This window comes from Triturus cristatus, unplaced genomic scaffold, assembly GCF_964204655.1.
Source record: "Triturus cristatus unplaced genomic scaffold, aTriCri1.1 SCAFFOLD_189, whole genome shotgun sequence".
Taxonomy (NCBI): domain Eukaryota; kingdom Metazoa; phylum Chordata; class Amphibia; order Caudata; family Salamandridae; genus Triturus; species Triturus cristatus.
In genome coordinates this window covers 456,116-482,655 of record NW_028187520.1, presented here as the reverse complement: position 1 = coordinate 482,655, position 26,540 = coordinate 456,116, and the positions used below count along the sequence as shown (strand labels likewise).

The window sequence follows — 26,540 nt, the reverse complement described above, 5'->3', positions numbered from 1 at the left end:
TTTCTGGGTCACATCTTCATTGGATCAACTTCTCCCCAAAACTACTACTCTTAAACATACCAAACGGGTGACCCCCGCTCCCTGGTATACTACGGAGCTTAAGTCCCTACGACAGGAATGTAAGAAAACGGAACGTTCCTGGAGGAAGGATAAGTCTAAGGAAAAAAAGGACGCGTACCACACCGCACTACAAACTTATAAAATTACCCTTCGAAAGACCAAAAGTCTATTCTTCCAAGAAAGAATAGGAAATTCCGCGTGCTCAAGCAAGGAATCTTTTACTATTCTAAAACAAGTCCTTAAAGTCCCTGACCCCGGACCCAGAAATCCACCAGACCCCAAGGCAGACGAGGAAAAATGCCATAAACTAGCTAACTTCTTCAAGGATAAGATCCAGAAAATCCTCGACTCAATTCCAACCACTAACTCGAGCGAGGAAAAAGAGATCAATAACACTCCTATTTCACCCTGTCTCACCTCTTGGGGACAAGTGACTGCCGAGGAGGTCGAAAGCACGCTTAATAACATCAAAAGCGGTTCCCCCATGGACCCCGCACCATTACGTATCCTCAAGAGAGTAGCACCCACGATCATCCCCCCCCTTACCCAGCTTATCAACGCTTCGCTGCAACAGGGAGTCGTCCCCTCTAGCTGGAAGGCGGCAGTTGTCAAGGCGTTATTGAAAAAACCTTCCCTTGACCCTGCGGATTTGGCCAATTACAGACCAATTTCCCTCCTCCCAGGAACTAGTAAGGTCGCCGAAAAGCTGGTGAACAGAAAACTTTCACAATTTCTGGAAACTAATGATCGGCTGAAAAGCTCGCAGACGGGATTCCGCCCAGGGCAGGGCACCGACATCGCCCTCCTTGCGGCGGTGGAGGAGGCCAGAGCACTTCTTGACGCTGGAGGATCAGTGGCAGTGATCCTCCTCGACCTCAGTGCGGCCTTCGACACCGTCAATCACCAACTCCTTATCCACCGACTCAGGAGTGTCGGTGTAGAAGGAAAAGCACTACACTGGCTATCGTCCTTTCTGGGTCATCGGTCCTTTCAGATCTGGGAGAACAACACCCGCTCCTCCGAAATTCCCCTCCAATGTGGTGTACCTCAGGGCTCCTCCCTGAGTCCCACATTGTTTAATATCTACATGTCCCCATTGGAGGAGGTTGTCATCCCGTTCGGAGTGAGTATCGTCAGCTACGCCGACGACACTCAACTAGTGGTATCCCTATCTCACCCAAGCCAACAACCTGCGGACCTTTACAACTGTCTTACGCAGATACAAGGATGGATGAACCGGTCCTATCTGAAACTCAACGGTTCAAAGACTGACATTCTCCTCCTGGATCAGAAGGGACTCTCCCTGTCACAGAACATCTGGCCACCCTGTTTAGGCCCGCCTCCTGACCCGAAACCCGAGGTTAAGAGCCTGGGCGTTTGGCTCGAAAAAGATCTATCGTTTGCAACACAGGCAAAAAAAGTAGCCGGGACTTGCTTCGGGCTTCTCAAATCAATCCGAAAGATCTTGCCCTTACTTCCTCCTACCGCAAAAAAACTGCTGATCCAAGGCCTAATATTATCCAGGATCGACTACAGTAATTCCATCTATCTGGGCGCTCCTGAGGCAACCCTGAACAGGCTACAGAGGATCCAAAATGCGGCTGCCCGGATCCTCACCAACACTCCTGCCAGAGCCTCGGCCAAACCAGTTCTGAAGCTCCTCCATTGGCTCCCGGTTAGAGAACGAGTGAAGTTCAAAGCCCGCTGCCTGGCTCACAGACTGTTGCAAAACAAAGGTCTCCCGATCCTAGGAAAATTTATCAATCCTTATAAAGCCCCAAGATCCCTTCGATCCGATCAGGAACACCTCATCATCACTCCCAGAGTCAAGAAGGCACGCACTGGTGGAAGACGCTTCTCGGTTCATACCGCATGCCTCTGGAACGCCTTGCCCCGCGACCTGAGAACAGAACCTAACTATCTGCGTTTCAGAAAGCGACTGAAAACTCACCTCTTCCCTTAACTCCTAACCTTCCCCCCTTGCCCCCACTACCCCCAGGTGTACTGATCTTAGCGCTGGGATACTCACGGGTGACTACGCGCTCTATAAAATTTAATAATAATAATAATAATAAAGTACGAACATATCACCCATGTGGGTTTCAAGGCTCTGGGGGCCATTGGGGAGATTAAGTGACCTATTGCCCAGGCTCACATGATGCTGAGCTGTCGCTGGGGATCGAACCGTGAGCCCCGCACTCCGGAGTCAGCCAGTCTGGCTGCTCTGCTACACCTCTGTGCAGGCTGGTTAGATTTCACTATGGAATACTCTCTCAAAACCCAAAATAGGTTCTTTGGATTCCCACTAATAAATCCCTAGCTCAGTACTGGTACTGTGGCACAGAGCAGTTAGGCTTTACTAAAGAAACCGGTGTTAAGCATTTCAGAGTACCAACACGGACGATAAATAATTGACATGACTAAAAATAAATCCTACACCAATTTATAAACATAAAGTAGATATTTATATAAATTTAGACCTAAACAAACACAATCTGGTCAGTATAACTGGAGTTATGTAGTTTAGAATGAAAAATAATTCAGTACTGCAAAACTTTAACATGGTGGTCAGTGGAGATAAACACTAGTGACAATCAGTCACTTACCGGTCGAGTCTAGTGGAAACCACTAGTGGGTAAGGTGATGTGTGTCCCAGGACCAGGCCACTACATTCATTTCGATTTTACCTGGTTCGGAGGGCCCAGGTGCAAAGTTGTTCTGGCTGTCCCTGGTGATGAAGCAGGTGCCACGGGGGAACTGGTATTACCGCTTAGGCGGTGCGGGGGACAAACGGATGCAAACGCTCAACAGGGCCACTGAGGTGGCGGTTTGAAGATGCTGCAGGGTTCCCTCAAGACATAGCATAGAACAAAGTTAGCGGTAGGAGGACTGGCCACCAACAGGCCTTAGGAGCGGCATGCTCCACATGGAATTATTTTGGCATCTTGTAGTCTGGGGGAAAACGATAGCCTCCTGTTACTTGCTGGAGGTTAGGACTACGTTTTCCACAACTCACTGGAAGATTTACTTTTCGACGGGACTGATGGCCAGTGATTTATTGGTTCTGGGCACGTTTTGTAGCTGCAAGGGACTAGTGCTTCTAGTCCAAGGGTGTTCTGAGTTTACTTTGGCTCCAGAGGGGTTCCTGTTGCTTGAGTAACCGAGCTCTCTTGCAGTACTAATTAAGCTGTTGTGCAGTTACAGAGTGGTTGCCACAGGTGAGGGTATCGCGCCTTTGCTTTCTGCAGGTCCTGAAGTAGCAGACTCGTCTCTTTGTCCTTGGTTGCAAGTCGAATCGGATCTGAGGTTCTGGTGCCACGGGTGCCCCTTAAATCCTATAGTTAAGGGTATTAGAGGTGTGGGTGCAAGTAGCCGATGGGCTACTATCCCCAGCAGCTAAACCGCCCCTGAGGTGACCACATCTGGAGCAGGTGTACTACCTTTTCTACACAGAACCACTATTCTGCCTCTTTTAAAAATGGCAGAAATGTTCCTTGGCTGTACAGACCAGGTAGCCCACCTTTGGGGCATGGCTAGCCTTCTTGGGTTGTACAGCTCCTGACTACCTAATTTGTCTTCTTGTCAGGAGGCAAATGTACCTCTTGGTCAGGGGGTTGGCTGTTCCCTCCTGGGAAGCAGCCTGAATGAATATCTGAGGCAGTGTAAGCCTTTATGTGTCACTTCACTAGCCATCCTGTCAGGGATAGAGGTGTCACCTCCTTCCCAGACAGGCCTTAGTTTCTGACTCTTGGGAGTGTTCACACCTTCTGGCAGGCGGTTAGATTCCTGTCTTGGCCGCAGCAGCTGTAGGCTGGCAGCCAGGGTACAGAAAAGGCTGGGGCAACCACATAGGCAACCTCTAAAGTAGCCACCTGGGTGCATGTCCTATAAAATCTGACTTTAGAAAATGTTGGGTTTGAGACAAGTTGTCTGATGCCAAACAATATATATTTCAGTGAGACCATAATGGCGTTGGCAGCCTATTTTATGCTATGCCCCCCTGAACACTTTTATAGTAGCCCTTAATAGAAAGATGCAACTATAGGAACATGTAAGCTTGCACTTATATGGAGGGCGTGGCTTGGAGGCTGATGGAGATGGGCGTGTGAGCCGAGAGCTCCGCACCCAGCCTGGCCGTTATCCTGATCATTGACGCCCCGGACCTGCTGCGAATATCCCGGGGGCCGGACCTGGCCCCCCCGACTCCCTCCACTGTGTTGCGGCCGGCCGGGGGCCGCTGCGGCTGGACTGACGCCGGAGGAACAGCGGCGGAGCGGGTTGCCGCCGGCCATTTTGGGAGGCCTGTACCCGCAGACGGAGCATCGGAGCGGCGTATCAGAGGCGCCGACCAGAAGTGCGGGATCGCCGGCGGAGAACACCGGAAGTGCAGGGTCAACGTCGGAGGCCCGTAGGCGACGCTGCGGTGGTGGCACCTGAGGCAAGACGGCGGAGTGTGGGCGCCGGGACTGCAGATTAGTAAGCAGCCCCGGAGCCCTTGCGGCGGACCCTGTGGTCGTGGACGGCCCCCGGACCGAGGGACGAAGAGTGCGGCCCCACTGCAGGGCACTGGTTGGTGGAACGGCTGGGCCAGAGCGGCGGGAGCTGCGTGGTGACGCCCGGTGCGGAACAGAAACGACCAGTCTGGTGGCCGGCCCGGGGTGGTGGCGGTGGCGCCCTCCTGGAGAGCTGTGGACCTGTGGCTAGGGCGGACTGGCGAACCTGCCTGTGTGAGGTGCGGAGGGTGGACTGGCCCCCCCCTGCCCCCTGTGCTGGATCGGTGGGGGTCTCCTGGCGGCTGAACGGGCCACTCGGGCCGGCGGCGAGCTCAACCGTGCCACGGAGCGGGTTCGAAGTGCTGCTGCCCGCAGGCCGCCGCGGAGTAGAGGCCCTATCCGGCGTAGCGCAAGCAACAGGAGGTTGGGGTAGCGGAGCTCCGGACGAGCCGCCCCCGAGCGGAGCGATGGGAAAGACACGCCCGAGGCAAGGCGCCGCTGCTGCGACCAGGGACACGCCTGGCGAGTGCGATGGCGACGAGACGGGGGACCCGTCGGGGGCCTACAGCAAAAACAGATGGACCAGATCCTACAAGCCATCTCGGACACGAGGATTGCGCTGCAGAACGACATAGCGCAAGTCTCCACGGACCTGGGGTTGCTGCGGGGGGATCACCGGAAGCTGGCCGACCGAGTCAAGCAGACGGAGGTCACGCTGGAACAGCTGGCACCAGCCCAGAAAGCCTCGGAGGCTGCCGTGGATGATCTGAAACGGAGAGTGCAGCTATTGGAGAAGAGGGCTGAGGATGCGGAGGAACGTAATCGCCGCAATAACATACGGGTGGTGGGGCTGCCCGAAAAAATCGAAGGGACCGACATGCTTGCCTACCTAGAGACTTGGCTGCGAGAAGTGGTTGCGCCAGAGGGGCTAACGCCGTTCTACACGCTGGAGCGGGCGCACAGGGTCCCGGCCCGCCCCATGGACCCGGGGAGACCACCGCGTCCGGTGGTTGCGCGTCTACTGCACTTCAAAGACCGGGACATTATACTCCAGAAGGCCAGGAATCAGGGTCCCTACCGGGTGGAAAACGCGCCGGACTCTATCTACCCAGACTACCCCTTCGAGGTCCAGCGACATCGGTCATCGTTCCTGGCGATCAAAAAGGCACTCAGGGACGAAGGTATTCAATATGCGCTGTTTCCTGCGCGTCTGCGGATCATACTGGGCGGCAAGACATTCTTTTTCAACGACCCTGCCGCCGCGTGGGGCTGGTTGGAGCTGCACAGAACCGGGACAGGGGCACACTCCGCTGGACGGGAATCACGGAGGGCTTCGCCGAAACCTCGCCGAAGCCGGCGTGCCAGGACTCGGCTGACTGGAAGGGGCTCCCCCCTGGCGTCACAGACGGAGCTGGAGCGGAAAGCGGCATTGCAGGCGGTATCTGCCATCTCCGGCGCACTTGTAATCGCCCCTGCTGGGGAGCCGGGCTCCCACAAGGGGTCTGACACTCAACGCAGTGATGAGGCAGAGGAAGAGGACGAGGTGACAGAGCTGCCACATGTCACACCTGGGACAGCGGACGGCATACTGGACACTTGAACTGTTCCTGAAGTGCCGCTGACAGTAAGGAGGCTAGCAGGGGGCTGGAGGTGCAATCTGCTGCACTGTTGACTCTGCGCTGGGGATGGGACTGCCGTGGTTCTTTGGGGGACGGCCAGACTCTCCTTGATTGCGGGGTCGGGGGTGGGCTAGGGCGGGGGCACCGGGGGCGGGATAGGTCTGGGGAGGCGCTGTGGAGACTGGGCTAGGACTTCTGTTGGGAACACTTTCTGCACCCGTTCGGCCCAGGCCTACCTCCTCTTACTCGCACTAGTTGTGAGGCTCTGGTGGCTATCAGAGAAGTTGGTTAATTGTATTGTATTTGGATGGGTAACTACGGTTGGGAACCTGTTCTGGGGGCGGGAGGGATTGGGGGTTGTTGGGGAATTGAGAAGGGTTGGGGTGATGTCAGTGTGCCTAGGGTGGGGAGTGGTTGGATAGTACGTATTGCACGGTGTGATGGCTTCCCCCCCTGAGTTGAAGTGTATAACCTGGAATGTGAGGGGGCTCACCTCCATGACGAAACGTTGCAAAGTGCACGATTATTTAGTGCGCAGAGGAGTGCAGGTGGCTTTTCTGCAGGAGACCCATTTGGACCGGGTGGAGGGGCGGGCACTCCACAGGCGCTGGCGGGGTCAGTTGTTTTACACCACCTATTCCAAATTTGCAAGGGGCACCCTTATCTGGGTTAGAGCGGGTCTTCCTTTTCAGCCCCTCGCCTCGCAGGTGGACCCGGAGGGACGGTTTGTGGCAGTGCAGGGCCGGCTGGATGGGAGAGACGTGACGTTATGCAGCCTTTATGCCCCAAATATAGAGCAAGCGGCCTTCTTTACGCGTGTTTCAGGCGCCTTAGCGGAGTATTTAAAGGGGCCGACCATACTTGGGGGTGACTTTAATTCCATCACTGATGTCCACTTAGATCGTTCTCACCCGCCCCTGACTCAATCTGCAATACACCGGATGGCCAGAAGTAGGCGGGACTGGCAGACTGCGTGGGGGTTGGTGGACACATGGAGGGAGCACCACCCACTGGAGAGGGACTATTCTTTCTATTCTGCCCCGCATGAGCTGCATGTGCGTCTGGATGGCATATTATGCTCTCCGGGCATACAGGCTCTGACTCGCCATAGCGAATACTTGGCGAGAACCATATCGGACCACAACCCATGTCTGGTTATAGTGCACTGGAGTAGGCAGCGTCAGACGATACCCACCTGGCGCCTGAACCCGCGGATGCTGGAGGACTCGGTCTTCCATGCGGAAGTCCAGGATGGCATCACAAATTATTTTACAGAGAACTCGGGGACAGCGTCCATGAGGGCGTGGGAATGGGACTCGTTCAAGGCGGTCATCAGATGGATATGTGTCTCCTCCACGGCCGGGGTCCGGAAAACGTTATTAGGAGACATAGAGAAGGCGGAGGCTGCGCTGCACGCCACGGAGAGAGCACAGCACTTGGGGGAGCAATCCCAAGATGAGGTGGTTGTGGCGCGAGAACAGGTGGCAGTGCAGGTAGAGCGGCTCCGCTGTTTTGACTATAAGGCATACCTCGCCAGGGCGCATGCAGAGAGGGACAAAGTCGGGTCGCTTTTGGCCTGGTTGGCGAATCCGAATGTGCGCGGCTCTCCCATACTTTCGCTGACCACCGGGGAGGGAGTGACAGTGCACTCTCAGAGGGAGATTAATGGTCAGTTCTTGGCATATTATGCCGCCCTTTATACTAATACCATACAAGACGCTCCTGGGGAACTGGAGGACTTTCTGACGACGACCCACTTACCAAAACTGGACCCCACTCTCAAGGAGGTGCTGGGGGGGGATCTCTCACTAGGCGAGATTCGTATGGCGATCAAACACATGGCGCACAAGAAAACCCCGGGCACAGATGGGCTCCCTGTGGAGTTTTATGCGGCCTATACGGACCTACTTGCCCCACAGTTACAGTCGGTCTACCGGGAGGCCTGGAAGGAGGGTCAGTTGCCTGCCTCAACACGTGAGGCGCTGATTATACCGCTCCTGAAGAAGGGAGGGGACCCGAGTGCCAGGACAGCGTATCGTCCACTCTCCATGCTCACCGTGGACTATAAGATCCTGAGCAAAATCTTGGCCACGCGATTGTTGGCGCATATGCCCTCCTTGATACACCCTGATCAGGCTGGGTTCATCCCCCGACGGAACACGTCGACGTGTATCCGGAGACTATTGCGGGTTATGGAAGTGGATTGTCTAGATTACCCGGCCGCTCTGACGCTGTCAGTTGACATGGAGAAAGCCTTCGATAGCGTGGAGTGGCCTTACCTGTTTAGGGTCTTGCAGGAGTTCGGCTTGGGGGATGGGTTCGTGCGCTGGACGAGGTTTCTTTACGCTAACTCGGTGGCCAGGGTGCGAACGGGGACCACGATATCGGCCTCCTACCCAGTGAGAAGGGGAACGAGGCAGGGTTGCTCGTTATCACCTTTGCTGTTCGCCCTGGCGGTTGAGCCCCTGGCGGCCCATGCCCGACTGGGACGCGCATACGCTGGGCTGTTACTGCGGGGGGAAACCCATTATATTTCCCTCTATGCCGATGATCTACTGCTTTTCCTGGCTGACGCGGAGGGGGCCTTACAGGGTGCCAAGGCGCTACTGAGGGACTTCGGACACTTGTCGGGCTTGAAGGTCAACTGGGGCAAGACTTGTGTATACCCCGTTACACAGTGGGAGGAGACCCCCCCCGCCCTAGGGGCTATCCGCTGTGAAGCTCGCTGTCTGCCGTACCTGGGAGTGCATATCTACCGCACCCAGCAAGATCTGTTGGAGGGGAATGTAGGGAGGGCGATTAGAGGTCTAGCGGGCAGTATTGGATTCTGGAGCACCCTGCCTCTTTCGGTAGCTGGGAGGGTAGCGCTACTGAAGATGGAGGCGCTCCCGCGACTGTTGTATTTTTTCCGTACGCTCCCTATTTGGGTGCCGGTGTCGTTCTTCCGCAGGCTCACAGCCATGATCACGGGCTTTATCTGGGGAACTGGCAGACGACGGGTGGCGCTGGCCACACTGCGACGGCCCAGAGCGGAGGGAGGGCTTGCTGTGCCCGACTTCGAGTGGTATTATTTGGCGGCCCAGCTGCAATGGCTAACGCAGGCGGTGGCAAGGGAGTTTAGAGGTCCCGAGGACCCGCAGGGCAGGGTGATCCCACGGCATGTCCTTTCTTTTATTGTCTTCCAGCAGCGACTCGAGCTGTCGCAACTGACGCTTGAGGAGCGAACGCTCCGGTTGTGTTGGAACCGCAGCTTGCGGAGGGTCGGCACTGTTCACCCCTACGCCCCGGAGATCCCATTGGGTATGTGCACGGCCCTCCCCCACGGCGGGGACTGGTCGGGGCTGGCTCAGTGGGAAGACCTAGGGATACAGATGGTGGGGGACCTGTACCTCAATGGTGCGCTCCAGCCATTCCAGGGACTGCAGGATTCCTTTGGGATCCCGAGGGGAGACTATCTACTCCACGCGGCCCTGGTGGCAGCCCTACAAAAGCACTGGAATACGGGACTCTCTGAACCGCAGACGGCTGCCGGCTGTCAGTATGTGGTCATGGCGGCGGGCACAGTCAAGGCCATTACATGCCTCTATCAGAGAATGGCGATGGAACACCTAGCCCCTTTGAGTGCCAGGTTAGAGAGACGGGCCTGGAAGAGCACACGTAATGCCAGGTTTCAATTGGTGCAGTACTTTATCTTGCATAGGGCTTATTTGACGCCAGCTAAATTATTTCAATATTTTGGGGGTCCCGCTCCGCAGTGCCCTCGCTGTGGGGAGGAGGGGGCTGACTTTAAGCACATGTTTTGGTCCTGTGGCGTCCTCAGCGGTTATTGGGGGGAGGTCATTGATTGCTTGACCCAAGTAACGGGGCGGGAATTGGGGGTGGAAATGGGAGTTTGCCTGCTGCTATGGTTTCCCCACACACCGCGCACGAAAGTCACGAGCCAGTTTTGCGACTTAGGGCTGGTGGTGGCTAAAAGAGAAATTACCCTGCACTGGAAGTCGAGAACTGGCCCCAGCTTTGCGAGGTGGAGAACTACCTTCACAAAATGGGCGGGTAGCGAGAGTACGCTTAGGCTGCAGCTAGCGCTGCGGGGAAATGATGAAAAGGCATTAGCCATGGCACATGCATGGGAAGCGCTAGTGGTAGACCTCCGGGGGTGGGGCACAGAAGCGGAGGAGGGTTTTGAAGCACAGGAGCAGCATGCAGCAGAGTAGCGGTGGAGAGGCAGCTGACGGGTCACACATGAGGGCGGGAGGGCTTCTCTTCTCCTTGCTGCTTGGCGCCTGATCATGGGGGTGGAGAGTGGCCCGCGCCCGTTCCCACGGCCAATCACGAGACAGACTTATCCCGGTACCTGCGACTATGGCACACTGACATGCGGGTGGGGGGAGGGAGTATTTGTATTTGGGGAGTGTTGGGGGGCAGTGCGTTGGTAGTTGGAAGTGGTCTGCACTGTACTATGCAATGGAGCATATTACTAGGAGAAGACCAATGATATGCTGGTCATTGCAGATGGCTATTGTAATTGAATTATGCAATAAAAATTGTTTTTGCAAAAAAAAAAAAAGAAAAAGCTTGCACTTATATGTCCAGACCTTTAATATAATGCACCCTGCCTTTTTGGCTCTAGAGGCCTACCATAGGGGTGACTGACATATATTAAAAATAGTGTTGTTACCATGCTACTCATTTTGACAGCAAAGTTGAGTTGGAGCAGTTTGCATAGCTTCTGCAATCTGCAATGGCAGGACTGCTGTCATCTGTTGACTTGGGCCACACAGGGTGGCACAGCCAGTGCTTCAGGCCCTGGTGAACCCTTTAATTCTAAATGCCCTGGGTACCACTGGTACTACTTACCAGAGACTTTCAAGGGGGCTAGATTCCTTGCCAATTGGAGTTACCAATTCACATACATCACTTTTAGGGAGACAGTACTGGCAATCGGGTCTGGTTAGGATGCTCCAGTGCACTTTTAAAACCATAACCATCAGCATTGGAGAAAAAAGTTTGGGTACACTTTCATGCATGAATACAAAGCACTGACCTTTGGCGCTAAGTGGAAGACAGAAGGCTGTAACTCTAAAGTCTCTGCATTGTTTAGTGTGAGACTAGGGATCATGGGTCCTAATCCCGGCATCCCCACTTAATCAAATTATGTAATCCAGGTCTTACTGCTGTATTTCACTGCACATTTTTCTGTTAACTATCCAGTTTGAGAGCTCATTGAAGTAATTCCATACAAGATCTATCCTATACAGTACCTTACTTATATATTTAATAGAAAATCATCTTCCTTCTCATCTAGGACCAATATAGGCTATAGAATTAGACAACATAAACGGACACATTTTGTTAAACTCATGGCAAGGTTGCTAGTGCATGGGGGAATTCTTGACTTACATATATTTACATATATTTACATACAGTAAATATCACTGAATTGAGTGACAATCAGGTACTTAATTTAGAAAAAATGTTGAAAAGTGCATTTCATTTTACAGTATCTCACAGTTTTTTGTACCATTTCTTACCTGATTTACATCTATTGATGGCTCGACTCATGCTTTGGCTCTTGGAACCAAATCAGGCACTTGGCTGTCTGTGCTCCCCCCAGACATTTTGGGCCATATGTAGGGAGCATCACATTTACTGATTCATAAATACCGAATTTTACAGATTCGGTATTTATGAATCGGTAAATGTGATGTAGGTAATCATTCGGTAAATTTTACCGAATCGGAAAAATTCGGTAATTATTAATCGGTATTTACCGATTCGGTAATGAGGTATACCTTCCCATTGATTCCTATGGGCCTGGAGGCCCATAGGAATCAATGGGAAGGTATGCCTCATTACCGAATCGGTAAATACCGATTCGGTAATGGGGGGAGCATATTCAAGGGTGGCAGGGTGTCACATTGACACCCTGTTGCACCCCTGAATCTTGCATGTGTGCACATGTGGCGCACATACATGCCCTAAGGGCATGTATGTCTGCCACATGGCACTCTTAAATCTGCAAAATATTACTTTTTGCAAGGTATTCGTTATTTATCACCAACCTGTATTTGGTGGTAAATAACGAATTTCTATTACTAATTGTCACTCTTTAAAGTGCTCCCTACATCTGATTTCAGGATTCGGTATTTACCGAATCGGTATTTTACCGATTTCTTAATTTCCGATTCGGTAAATACCAAATCCAGAAATCAGCCCCCTACATCGCAAAAGCCTAAATACCGGTCGGTAACGGGATATTTACCGAATTTCGGCCGTTACCGACCGGTATTTGGCTTCCTACATGAGTACCCTTTGTGTCTCCTACGGCCTTGGTAACAATGCCTTAAAAATAACCTTTAAGAACTTTCTGCTGCTCCATCTGAGTATCGGCACCCAAGGAAACATGTTCTTGGTCCTGTGTCACATAGCTTGATCTCAGCTAGTGACAACACTCTCAGCCCAGCTGTTGGTGAAAAGCCTGAGTTGTCTTTGTCCTCACTGGAGACAGCCCCCCTTACCTCCAGTCAGCCCCTTAATGTGTCTTTCTGATAGACGTCCTTTGTGAGCGGTCAGGACCGGTCTTTATCACTTCTAAATCTGCATGCCGTCAGTGAGTTCTCACCCTGTTCCAAGACCTCTGCAGCTCAAGGCCATTCCAAACAGCAATGTCAGTATTGATCTTCAATTCCAGGTTTGCCTTTCTCTGTAGAGGTGGTGGTCTTTAAAATCAATAATTACCTGATTCTATGGGAATGCTAATGGTGCATAACCTGAGAAGTGTATCCCGGCCAATGGAATGAATAAAGGGGTGGATGAACTACAATTCCATAAGATACTATATGGCAGACCCATTTTAGGGGCTGAAGTGATGCTGTTGTGGCTAAGAAGAACTAAAAACGGGCCCTAGTTAAGAAGAGTGTGTTTGAGTCGCTTTCCGAATTTCAGGTGCTCAAGTTCCTGTTGAAAACGAATGATTCGAACACTATACATGTTGTACATATGAGTTTTATTTGAGTGGCGTGAACCTTGCCAGAAGGCAGCGGAGTGCTTGCTGTACAGGGCTAAGGGCAGCATTACAGTCCACAAACAAACGGAGTCGTAGCTGGGCGTGGTTATTGCATTGTGATGTAGCGCTCTTCAAACCGGTGTATCTTTTTCTAAAGGGGTACAAGGTTGGACCTGTCTTGATGGGGAGAGAGGCATTGTTCCTGACACTGGTGCGCAGTCTAGGATTGGGGCTCTTTACTTGCAAACTGTGAGTAACTTTTATGGTTGGACCAAACTATGATGTTACCAGACTACAATTCCTAGTCCTTGTTGCCCCTTTCGGCAGTCATTCTATCAGATTAAAACACCAAAACTATTCCTCCTTATGCTGCAATTGTTTTTATTTATTTACTTATTTAGGAGTTTTTATAAAGTGCTTTATGTTGCTGTTTCGTTACTTAAAAGAACTGAATGTGGAATGTTTTCACAGCAGGCAAAGAATAAATTCTGTGTAACAGGAAATCGTAGGCTGTACTAATGTGATGTCTCAGTAAGTAGACCAGGTGGCCTGAGAGGTAGAATTGGAGTGCCCTCACAATCCCACCCTGAATCGTTGGACCTTTAGCAGCGCCTGAAGACACAATCGGCAAATGTAGTCAGTACCTGGACCATATCTGTACATATAACTACAGCAACTGTGGAAATGAGCCTTTTTAGGGGCTCACCGGTGCAGGGGTCACCCTTATCTTGTCCACGGGTCCTTAGACCAACAAAATAGAGATAACACGGAAGCTGAAATATCAAATAACAAGTTTATCAGTCACTCATGAGTGGGTCTACATCAATATAGCACCCTCAGGCACTGTAGGAGGTAGCACATGGAATGAAGAAACCATGGGTCTTTTATACCCACTTTGTAGCTAAGTAAGCATGGAGACTCAAATAGAAGGTACAGGCGCACACAGGAATAGCTATTGACCAACATGGTCAGGCAAACATTACTTAGTCAGCAGAGTGGGAGGAGAAACGGAACTGCTTACATCAGTTGAAATAGCCTGACAGTTACATTCTAAAGCAGGTGCATTCCAGCAGCTACAGGCCTTTCTGACCACACACATTGCTCTGGCTCAGTGCTGAAGGAGTTAACTACAATTGATGACTCAAGCAGAATAGAAAAGCAAGCAACAGTGAAGACGGAAGAGTCACATGGCTAACAAAATGGATGCCACAACCAGGATGGCTTCAGCTCATGCTAACTGCAATTTCTGTCGATTCCCACACCGCTACACAGAGAACCTGCTCTGCATCCAGTGGTACACTTCAAATTTGGCAGAAATTGTGTCACCCTAATAAAGGGCTAGCAAGAATGGGCAGCAACGTGATAAAAGCGTTGGCAAGACTCTGATTGTGAACTGGGCTTGGAAAAGTAGTGGTGGAAAAACTACACAGATTAGGGCAGACAGCACCCTTTCTCATACCAGTGTGTGCCGAGAAGAGACAGCCCCATGATACGTGTTGGGTAAATATGCTGGAAAGCAAACTGAACAGGGGAGAGTTGGACAGAGATAAACATGGCAAAGTTTTGACCATTGTATGCTCAAGGCAGGAGTCTGTGTCGAGTCAAGGCAATGTCCTCCTTTCAGACTTTGTGTATTTAGGCATTGAGTGGGTGTAGGGTTTCTCCCCAGCCAATTGGTCGGTACTGTGTATGGGAACTCTTTCTGTCTGTTGAGGGCAGATAGGAATTATCCCATGTATTTGTGTTCAGAACAGGTTGCCAGAATGGGGAAAAATTATTCCCAACATAAAACCCAGGCAGTAAAGAATTAAACTCTGGATGGGCTCAAACCAGTGCATAGTGTCAGAGTGGAATTCAGCCTCATATTTTAATATTTGTCCTGAGAGGAGGGGCTACAGTGAAGTCTCGGAGGTAGAGGCACCCCAGATACAGGCTTTGGAAAAAAGTTAGGCCCAATTCTTTTCTTTGTGGCTGGGTCGGAGTGGCCTACGGGGCTGTCTGGCAGTGCAAGAAGGGCTGGTCTGACAGTGCAGGAAATGAGGGGGATCTTGCCAGACCCTTTGAAATATGCTGAATTTGTCCTGGTGTAATTTGCAAACACTGGGACATATTCAGCAGCGTCCGTACTGTCTGCTTTCTATTTGGGGCAGCAATGTGCATTTTCAATTCAAGCTAGACCCAAGAAAAAAGGCCATCAACCCTCCTGTTAGTGTATTATCCTGGCTGGGAACTATCAGGAGACGCATTATTTTGCTATGCTACTTTATGATTCAAAATTGTGACTGATCTCTCCAGCAAATGCACTAACCACAGGAGTTATTTTACCAATATTTTTATCCCCAGATATTTGTTGGGTACACAAATATCTATGCAGCATGTCTTACCACATACGCATTATTTAAATGCAGCCTTTTCGACCAATTGAGCCGGAACAGATTTAATGTCACCTTTGTTTGTGTTTGCAGCAGAGCTAAGAAAAAACAGTAAAAGCTGACTGTCTGGCTCTGCTTTTTATGACTCCGCCCTGGTTAGTCTACCCCATTTCCACACCTTTACCCCCAATTTATGGCTTCCCAGATTACATGTTTTTGCAATGTCAGCAATAGAGTGTGAGGGGGCAATTTCTGGGCCTGGTGTATGGTCTTTGTGGGCCATCATCTAATTCCTTACTATTACTACAAACATTGCCCATATGAAGCACATATGTATGCAGTCTCAGTTACCTTCCAAAACACCTATAGATCGTATGCAAGTGCCAAACTGCCCTGATGTGCAAATGTGGGCAAGATTTTTTTTTTTTAGCTGCATGGAGAGCATGAAGGTACTGTTACATGCTAACGCTGCAGTATACAGGCGCCAAGCAGACAGTAGAATGTGTGCAGGCACCTTGTGTACAATTATACAGGTATAGTACAAAGTGCTGCGTTCACTCTGTAGGCTTACAGCCCGCCACCTGGCTTTTTTATTTGTTCCTTCCATTGTCTTTTACAAATGCGTAGTTGCTAATAGTGAATCCTTCTTTGTCCCACCTTTGTGTTTAGTTTCCTCCCGCAGGGCACCTCCAAAGCACTAGTATCTTTATACTTTGGTTGCTTAAGTGTTTTTCCTGTGGGACTATTCTTAGGTTGAGCTTACAGCGCTTGCGCTGTGGTGATCTGTGGTATGTACTTGTGGGGTTTGACTCCTCCCACGCCTTTGTATTGGCCTTTGTGTGTGTCCTGTAAAACTTGGAGCCTGCAAATGACTACTGGTGGGTGCATGTCCCACCTTTTCTGGGAAGTTAACTCCCATGGAGTACTGCCGTGGAAGTGAGCAGCCACGTGCACACAGCCACGCACACGCAGCCACACGCACTCAGCCACGCACACGCAGTCCCTGCGCGCAGTTCTGACCTGGGAGGATGCCGTCCATGACTGCTTGTTCTCGTTGTGATTCCCAATCGCAACACAAACGCGTTGTAGAAAACCCCATGTTGCGTATTTGTGGATATAGTGTGTAAAATAGCACCCTGCAAGGTCCCTTAAGACTTGAACGGTGTTTCCCAGACTTTTTAAGATGAAGGCTGCAGTACATGGAGGGGGAGGGACTCAGTGCCGTCGTTTCCTGTGGGGCCGTTCCTGCCTGTCCTGCCTGTCCTGCCTGTCCTGCCCCGTCTGTCCACCGACGGGGCAGGACTCTTGACGAAGGTTTGACTACAGAGCTACCCCCAATAGCCCTACGATCCCCTGAGAAACGGATGTCATTCGAAATTCGGATGGGATACGAAGCATGACAGATTAATTAATCAGTCGCTCAAACAAGGAGCAGCTACTCTGCCCTTGCTACGAAAAACAGGTTAGGGAATTCCTTCCTCTGTTACCCAGGGTGGCCTTCTGTTTGCCCTGAAGAAAGTCCTGGACCTTTACGGCCACATACGGACTGAAACATGTTGGCACTAGGGTCATAGGACCATAACAATCCTATAGAGACCCTAATTTAAATAATTTTAGTATCCCAGACAGACCCGATAATAAAGGGATGCTGGGGATCTGTCTGAGGTTTTTTAATTTTCTAGCCCCCCTGGTCTACAATATCTTCAAAGAGCTCCCAACACTGTGGTTGAGCCCACGACGACTTCTAGGCGTCGGGGTGACCCGATGATGAAGCATGACACCACTAGGGTGTATGAGGGTACCTAAACCAAAAGGAATTGCTTCCTTACTCACCTAGTGGTGAAGTTAATATTTTCCCTCAATAGCTTCCTCACAATATTCCATCTACGTGTGTTGATATTGACCAGTCCTTGGTCAGTTGGAGTAAATTCACAGTGTTATTCCCAAACAATATGTACCAGGCATTGGGCTATAGGATTTCCACATCCCTGCAGTAAGGACTAAAACCATCATGCATCATTTGCAATGCACTTGGTCTCGCATTTGCAATATTTAACCTCTTCGCTGCTAGGCCTCCCATCCCCCCGCCCCCTTGCTAAGCCTTTTTTAGCTATTTGGGGTAGTTCTTGCTTAACCGAGGGAGAGGCAGACAGGGCTACAGACGGAATTGGCAAGGGAATCCCCATACACAATGGTGGAACCCGGCTCCGTGGCATTTTCCGAATGTCCCATTCCACCCACAAATGATGCCTTTCAACCCGCCTCCGCAGATGTTTCAACAACAGCCTTTTTTAGGGCAATGTCGAGGCAGAAACCGAGGCAGAAGGAGAGGACAACAGGGCCAAACACGAGTACACTGGAGTCTGCCGCCATCTCCACACAGTCTGCGCAGCATGACGAAGGGGCCTCAAACGGCAGGTCCCAGCAGCAGTTGATTGTCAATCTGAGTTCACATCTTTTGACCCCTGCTGAAACGGATGTTCTTAACAAGGGGTTGGGTTTTGTACCTACAAACCCAGGTGATCCATTCATGATCCAGTGTGAACTAGCCAACTTCTTTCGTAAGATCAGATTACGGTTTTTCTTTCAAGATAAAACCGTTGAGAATGCTACCCCAATGGATCAGATTACAGATAGTGGGTTACGTAATAAATCCACCTTTGTACCTCCCGCGATTTCGGTACCCCCACTTGTACTGGCATTCGAAACAGCGGTTTCCCTTGAGGTTTCGAAATTAGACATGGGCTCTAACAACTACTATCATAATCTCTCTAACACTGACAAAAAGGCTATTGAATCCTTGTCCAAAAATCCGGCTATTATCATCAAGCCGGCCGATAAAGGCGGTGCTATTGTTATACTTAACACCTCAGACTACCGTGAAGAGTGCCTGCGGCAACTCAATAACGAGAGCTTTTTCAAACTGTTGAGTTCCGATCCTACGGTGAGACTCCAAAAAGAGATTGGTGAACTGGTGTCCGAAGCAAAATTGGAAGGATGGATCTCTGGTCTTGAGGCTGACTACTTGGTGACGATTTACCCTGTGACTCCTTATTTCTACACATTGCCTAAAGTGCATAAGGAGCAACGTCCTCCTCCTGGTAGACCCATCATTTCGGGCATCGGTTCACTTTTAGAACCCTTGTCATCTTTTGTAGATGTGTTCTTGAGACCATTGGTAAAAACGATGCCCAAGTTCCTTCAGGATACCAAGGACGTCTTGAACATATTACCTGGTATTGATTTCAACGTTGAGACTGACTATTTGGTCAGTTTCGATGTGGAATCATTGTACACATGCATTCCCCAGGTTGATACACTTGAAGCGATTAGATCGCTATTGGACAACATCGTTGAGCCACTGAGTTCACCCGTTCCTTTCATAATGGAGTGTGCCAGGCTGGCCATGACGGAAATTTTTTTCAAGTTTGAAGACCGGTTTTTCCTTCAGATCTCCGGTACTTCAATGGGCAGTGTTTTTGCCCCCAGCCTGGCCAATCTCTATGTCCAGCTCTTCGAGCAGAATTACGTGCTCACGTCAACCAATCCCTTTCTTGGATCCATCAAAGTATGGAAATGTTACATCGATGACGTTTTGGTCATATGGAGAGGAGACGATGTCTCTCTTTCGGCTTTTCACCATTGGCTCAATTACCAAAATGTCTTCCTCAACTTCACTGTTGAATTTAGCAAACTGGGTTTGGCTTTTTTGGACCTGTGGATCTTTCCTACAGAGGGAGGCCTTGGTAGTGAATTATATACTAAACCCATGGCAAGAAACTCTTTGTTGAAATTTGACAGTTTCCATCCTAAGGGACTAAGGACTGGTCTGCCTTTTGGCCAGTTCTTTCGGTTGAGAAGGAACTGTTCTACCACCGAAGCTTTTATGAAACATGCCAATGTTCTCTCGCAGAACCTGAAGCTTAGAAACTATCCATCGAAGCTGATCAAACAGTCTTATAAACGAGCAGCCAATAACAATCGGGATGCCCTTTTAGAAGTTGCTGTTCCCAAAGCACAACATGAGAGATTGACTTTTGTGAACACCTTCAGTACGTTTTCCAATCGAATTCAGAAGATCTTGCGGAAACATTGGCGTATTTTGAATACTGGCCAATTAAAATTGGCTTTTCCGCTTTTTTCGTACAAAAGGGGGAACAATTTGCGTGATGCCATGGTCCATACCAGACCTCGTAGCGTACCACCAACTGTTGCTAACCCCTTATGGGATCTTCCACCGGTTAGGGGACACTTCCCGTGTGGTGGGTGCGTGGTTTGTGCGCAGACAGCACACACTACTGAGATTAACATTGGTCTTGCCAAACCGTGGAAACAATTGCGTCACACTAATTGCAATAGTAAGAAGTTAGTGTACCTAAGCACTTGTCCCTGTCTGAAACAATATGTGGGGATGACCATGAGAAAAGTGAAACAACGCATCATGGAACATAAGAGCACCATTCGATGCAAAAAGGCATCAACGAGACTGACTAACCATTTCTTGGAGTGTAATCACAGTCCTAATCAGATGTCTTGGACGGTACTTGAACAACCATTTATTCCTGCACACGTTTCTGATGTCTAAATTTCTTTTCAATAAAGAACAACGTTGGGTGTTTAAGTTACAAAGTGACCGTTTTGGTCTAAATGATTCCATACCATGGTCCCATCTGTAGATGTTTATCGTGAGTGGGTTGTATTTTAGTGACTAGATCTGTATATTGTGATTTTTCATCAGCACTCAAACAGCCTACAGGCAAGTGGTAGTTTTTTCACTAGATAGTCTAGTGGATGGTGTGCATGGTCTGCTGTTATTTGCTTTCATGTCAAACATCATGCAGAATACCACTATGCTTCCCTACACACTAGTGATCCAGTTGGGCTTGTTCGGTTATTTTGCGTTTTGTTGTCCGATCAGCCTAGGATGCCTTTAGAAGTGACCAATACTGTTGTGTTGGTCCCTTTCCATCTGTGTGGCATGACTGTGGTAGATTGTTTCTCTGGAACTCATTGTTGTTCTCTTGTAAGTTCTCGGGCTTTATATGATCTGGCCGGAGGTTTTTGAGACTGGGTAACTACATTTCCCAGACTTTCCTTGCCCGCTGTGATGTCATCAATAGGGCCCTGCACTTTGCCACTGACGCGCCACGTCATTACGCTATGTTGTGCGTCTGGGCGTTGTTGGTGTTATTTTACCCCGTGTTAGGCCGTTTACTGGTTGCCGCCGCCAGCATCCAGGAAGAAGGTTCGGGGTAGCGACGGAGAGGTGAGATTCTCCGTGTCGATGCACCTTCTGCATTGTGCCGTCTTGTTCGTAACACTGTTTTTCCCAGTCACTGCCCGTATTTTTTAATTGCGGTGGTTGGGTTGTTATGAATCTTCGTTTACAATCTTCGGAGATTTGTTGTAATTACTGACGTGTGCTACTGTTGCTGCATTATCGGCAGCGATGTACCTTTCTCGAGTTCATCGGCGGCTGCCTTTGCTCGTATATAGAGGGTTTCCCTTTTTCTATCTACTGCCCGTTTTTTGCTGGTAGTGTTGTTAGCCCTTGAGGCTGTTTCTTGACACTAGAGTCGCGCACTTTTGAACACCAGTGAAGTGCGAGCTACTCTTGAAGTATCTATGAAGGGTATTTGCTATTATCATGCAAAACATTATGACTAAAAATAACATGCGGGTATTTTGGTCTTTGAGGTGATCTCCTCATTTACGATCGCCCGTTTTGATTTCAATGTTGACAGTTTAAGAAAATCCGTGTGCCGCGCTGTTTCGGGCACTATTGTTAATTATTCTAATTTTGTATATATAAAATGTACCTGCTTTTGGGATTTAGTGAGGATTCACTAGGCCCTATGGTTGAGTCATCCCACGGTCCCTCTTTGAATACATTTGTTTCCCTGCCTGTTGAATGTCTTTGCGATTCAGTTGAGGGAGCGACAGGCTTCGGTGCCTGCTGCACCTCTGATGCACACATGTTTCATCATACTAGACCATGTTTTTAATTGTTTCCTTCACAGAGCGTTGCCTCACGCTCTGAGTTGCTACCAGGAGCGGCAGGCTTAGTCCCGATTTCATTACGGGTAAGATTCATATTGGGTTATTTGATATCTTCGATTTGCAGTGTCTATAAACCAGTATGAAGTACATTTCCTGGTTATTCATTATATATATATTTTTTCATGTTTTATTACATTGATACTGGCACTTACCTTCTTGACCGGTAGGAGTTCAAATTTTTGCAATCGATCCTGTGGTACAAGGTTGGTTGTATTGTTTCACGTTTCTACTTTTAGACACGATGTCACGCCAGTGCTCACTTTTGCACTAGCTTGCAGTTGCAGTAGTTTTGGTTATTTGGTCCTGAAGAAAGCCTTGATCACAATTTTATGATCTGTTATGGCTGAAACATGTAGACCTTTTTTTGGTTTATTGTAAGCGCGCTCGTTAATTTGACCAGACCGCGCAACTACTCTGTTTTTAACATTGGCACAGGCACACTCCTAATTAAACTCTTTCTGTTCCTGTAGTCCATTTTATATCACTTAGTTTCACACTGCACTTTAGGGCCTCACCCAACTTCGGCTAGCCTCATTGATCTTTAGGAGATCTCATTTCATTAGCGTAGTTTAAAACATCCGCGAGCTCCTCCCTTAGATACACCTTGGAAGTGGCAGCTCCTTAGCCAAACCAGGTTTGGTTAAGAGGAGATCCCATATGATGAAGCATGCCACCACGGTGGGTGATGGGATTACGTCCTCTTTATGAGGACTTTAATACTAGGTTCTAGTGTTAGCTTCATTCAGGCTTTTGTTAGGTTCACTGCAGACAGGTGGATTTTGTTTTTCTTTTTGTTTGGTTTTCTATACCCCTGGACTTCTGTGTATTCATATTGTTAGTAGGGGGACTTAGTCCGGGCTGGTAGTGTGTTCCCTCAGACCCTATTGCTTACTCTGTTTTTTTTTAACCTGCAGATAATTCACCAGTCTATTTCTCTTGACTTTCGCAGGATACTGAGTTATAGCTTGTGTACTTCTCAAGTATATTGTCAGTCGAGTTTTTATGGAATTGCAGGTTTGGGTTGGTCTTTCAAAGTTTCAAGGTATTGTCAATTCTATTTCAGAACCTTCATAGTTGTTCTTTGTTCTTCAGCCAGAGGCAGTTCCTGAGACAATAGGATCGCTCCTTGGCTTTGTTCTGATTGCTGCCTCAGTTAAATAATCTGCTTTTGACAGTATTGTTACAAAGGGCATAGCTTGTATGTTAAGAGTGTTTCACACTTTCTCATTAGAACTTAGAGAAAGACAATATAGAGGCATTTCATTTAAATGTTGGAGGTTTCACATCAAAATATGCTAGATTTCTGGGTGGTAGGGCAAAGTGGTAGATGGTGGGCCATGCCGCCGGGGGAGCCCCACTCCATGTGCTTTACAGAGGGGCCCTCTCAAGTTTCGTTACGCCACTGCTCTATACATGTCCTTCCACTCACTGTCCCCGTTTCTATCCTCAGACTGTGTGCTGATGCTTGCTGGCCGTACTCCAGCGCCTGCCCCTGGGCCCCGGCTCTGAGAGGACGATGAGTAAGCCGCTGGGGTCCTACCCTAGTGAGCTGGAGCAAAGCCTGCCCGCCATCGCATCCATCAACACCTCCTACGCCCAGAGCCAGCTCTACTCCCCGCACTATTTCCTGACTCCCGAGAAGAAGAAGCCAATCTCGGATGTCAGACGGACTTTCTGCCTCTTTGTGACCTTTGACCTTCTGTTCGTTTCCCTCCTGTGGATTATTGAGTTAAACGTAAGTACCCCTCCCCCCCACCCTCCAACACAACCGTATCCATTTGTGGTTTTTTTAATTGAGCTATTTATTTAGATGTCGTTTGTAATTAGTTTGTGAGGGGCTGGAAGTGAGTAAGTGAATAACGGCCGTCCACCACGAATGACTGAATAAATGACTTCTGCATCGGAGAGGTCTGTTCACTGAATTGCCTCATGGGACTTAGATGGCAGTCGTGGATGCTTGTCGTGGATGCTTGGGCGTGAGGAGGGTTTGAGTTTTCCTCCAGCAAAGGTGGGTTCATTTGCCACATGTCACACAATTGCCTCTCTGCAGCATGCTTTAGAGATGCAGCAAGATTTGGGTGGGAAGAGCTAAGGGCGCACCCAGGGGATATGATGTTTTGTTATAAGGGTGTTTCCATACATTCATTTTCAGACCATGCTCTGAAGGCACACAGGCCCGGACTAGAACCAGCTATTAATTTTTGCAGTTCAGTGATTGGGTCAGTGGGTCATCGTCTGTCATCAACCTTCGGGGATTGTGGGGCGGTTTGATATTTTAGCAGATCAAGGAAGTACGTTTGATTTGTTGACTGAAGTTATCATTGTATTCTGTTTTAATTATATAGCGCTCACTACCCCATACGCGTCATCGAAACGCTTATTCGGCGAGTAGCACTCTACTCCGGAGCCCATAAAGGATTAGTGGTGAATCAGTATAGTGAAATAAATGAATTTGAGAGGTGGACATGTTAGTCTATTGTTTGGAATGAAAAGGATAGTGGAGGGATGTTTTGGAGCTCAGAGCAGGAGAAGGAGGCTTGGGATGAGTAAAAGGGAGATGGATGGGGAATAGTCGGAGGCAAGGGTTTTTAGAAAGGCTTGTTTTCGGGGATCGGAGAAGTATGAGATGATACAAGGAGGGGTAGAGTATGGAAGAGTCTAGAAGGGGTAATTTTGGGGCTCATAGCAGTGGTATGGGGTTTGAGATCAACGAGAGAGTGGAGTTAGAGGATATATTGATAGAGGTATATTGTGAGAAATATGATCATGATTTTTCTATTCGACAACCCATCTTTTACCTAGGACCAAAAAGAAGCCTTGCAGAAGGCCTTCATTCATTTGTTGTTGCATATCACACGGTCAGTGTGGTGGTCATCCTTTTGGGGCCTTAAATGTCTGACCTATTCATCCGTACATGCACTCTCTCATTCTTACATACATGCACTCGCTCTTCTAGCTTGTATTTGACTCGCTTTCACATTCACCCTCCGCAGTCCCACCCACACTGGCTTCAGTGAAGATGCACTTTCACCTGTAGAGTAGTTGCTGCCTCTCTTACTTACTCTTTGTGAGCGTGCCCCATTCCTAAGTTTTAAAGTTGGTCTTGAAGATGTGGTGAAAATAGAGGAAGCTTTTTCTTTTTTCTGCCGTTTTATATAGCGTGAACTCGACCCTAAGGTATTGGAGCACTTTACATGAGCACCAGTTACATTACACAAGGACACATTCATCTTTGGTAGGGATAGGGATCTTAAGTGACTGGCCCACAATCACAGGATGTTGAGCTCACTCTGTGACTCGAACCTGGTTCCCCAGTTCCATAGTTCGCTGCTCTGGCTGTTACGACACATCCAAATTGTGGTGTTGAGGGTGAAGAAAGGTTAACGATGGGAGGTTTGAGAGATGCTTATTGCTAACTTGAGTCTGGGTTGCTGGAATCTTTTCCGGGTGCCTGGGTGCCATCCTGCTCTCCCCTAGAATGCTGTTATAATGCTGCCTTCTCTGATGGCCATGTAAGGATGGCAGCACAACTGGATGTTTGGGTCACAGCCGGACTGGTAACCTAATCTGGCCCTGGCACCCACCTCGTCCTCCCCTGGGGAGTGGGGGTGCGGGTGAGCTGTTGCCAGGGCTGGTTTTGGCTGCTTTTGTTACAGGGGGGCCGATATTACAGCTATGCTGCGACCCCTGCCCCGTGTAACAAAAAAACTGATCCCCACGGGTCCAAAACCAGCCCCCATCTTGGCAGCCCACCGGGGAATTGCTCTTGATGTTCCTTGGTGTCTGTTCCACACCCTCTCAATATCCAAAGGGGTTTACTAATGACCAGAGAAATGCAAGGTTACAGGTTCAGCATAGTTATGAGTACATATAGAAACTTATTGACGAGGAAGTTCAATTGTACAGTTGGCTTTTGTTGTACAGTGAAGATTAAATAGGGGTCTGTAGGCTTATCTAGTCTGCCAAGAGTCCCCACCTGCTGCCAAACTGCCACCACCTCTCATCATGCCATGCATGCTGCTCCAAAACCACTAGTGGTGGATTAGAGGCTCGACAGGAGGCAAGGGAATGACCTACCCGGTCACTGTCTGTCCTTTCACCCCTTATGCTTTCTGCGTATTATATCATCCAAAGTCGGGGTGGGGGGTGGTATCTGTCTCTGGTATTCAGGTGCTTAAGTCTGAATTTGACAAGTAATTCGGCATAACTGCTCAAAAAGTACAGTATGACAAGCGAACATGGTGGGTGTGGTGGAAGAGGTCGGTGCAGGGGTGTTATTCTAAAAAGTAAACCTTATTCTTGGGAACATTTAGTTTAAAATATTTTTAGTACATTTTACGTTTTGTGTAAAACTTCAGGAAGACAATTTGAATATATTATGTTTCTTGAACTATTTACTGTACTTGTCTTGTTAGCATTGATGGCAATCTTTAGTCAGCAAGGTGCAAAAGGAAGCTTTATTGGGCCATATAATATAATCCTCGATTCGGTCACTATTCACCCCAGTAGGGCCAATTCTAAGGTATCTTGATTATGGCACTTGCGGGGAGTCTAAAAATCTATTGTATGATCGATAAAAATCCAAGAATTGTCTAATCCTTATTCATTAAAGTTGTGTGGAAGGTAATTCTTTTTATTAGATCTAGTCGGGCAACTGTGAAGTAGGCCGCAATGCTCCAGAGTTTGCAAAACACTTGTTTACTGTAGAAATATTGATGTACTTTCATGATTGGTCGACTATAACTAACGAATAAATGACATTCAAACAATGTTATTGAAGTCCAGTGGTACGATTTGGTGATTCTTTTTTTTTTTTTTTCCCCCTTGACCACACATTCCTTGACCACACATGGAATTTTAGAGGGGATTCCCAAATATTACAATTCCATAACAAAATGAATGAATTGGATCACAACCACAAATATTTTCC

The 26,540-nt window shown here is 49.0% G+C and overlaps 1 protein-coding gene across 8 annotated transcripts in view; it reads left to right on the top strand.

Annotated features, from left to right (window-relative positions):
- LOC146771114 (stAR-related lipid transfer protein 3-like) overlaps positions 1-26,540 on the top strand; it is a 127,048-nt gene that overhangs the window by 8,001 nt on the left and 92,507 nt on the right. For all 8 annotated transcript variants that reach the window (XM_085640339.1, XM_085640332.1, XM_085640337.1 and 5 more), the window contains one exon: positions 23,061-23,345. In XM_085640339.1, coding sequence (XP_085496465.1) covers positions 23,127-23,345 — 219 coding nt within the window. In that variant the 5' untranslated portion in view covers positions 23,061-23,126. The remainder of the gene's footprint in view (positions 1-23,060; positions 23,346-26,540) is intronic.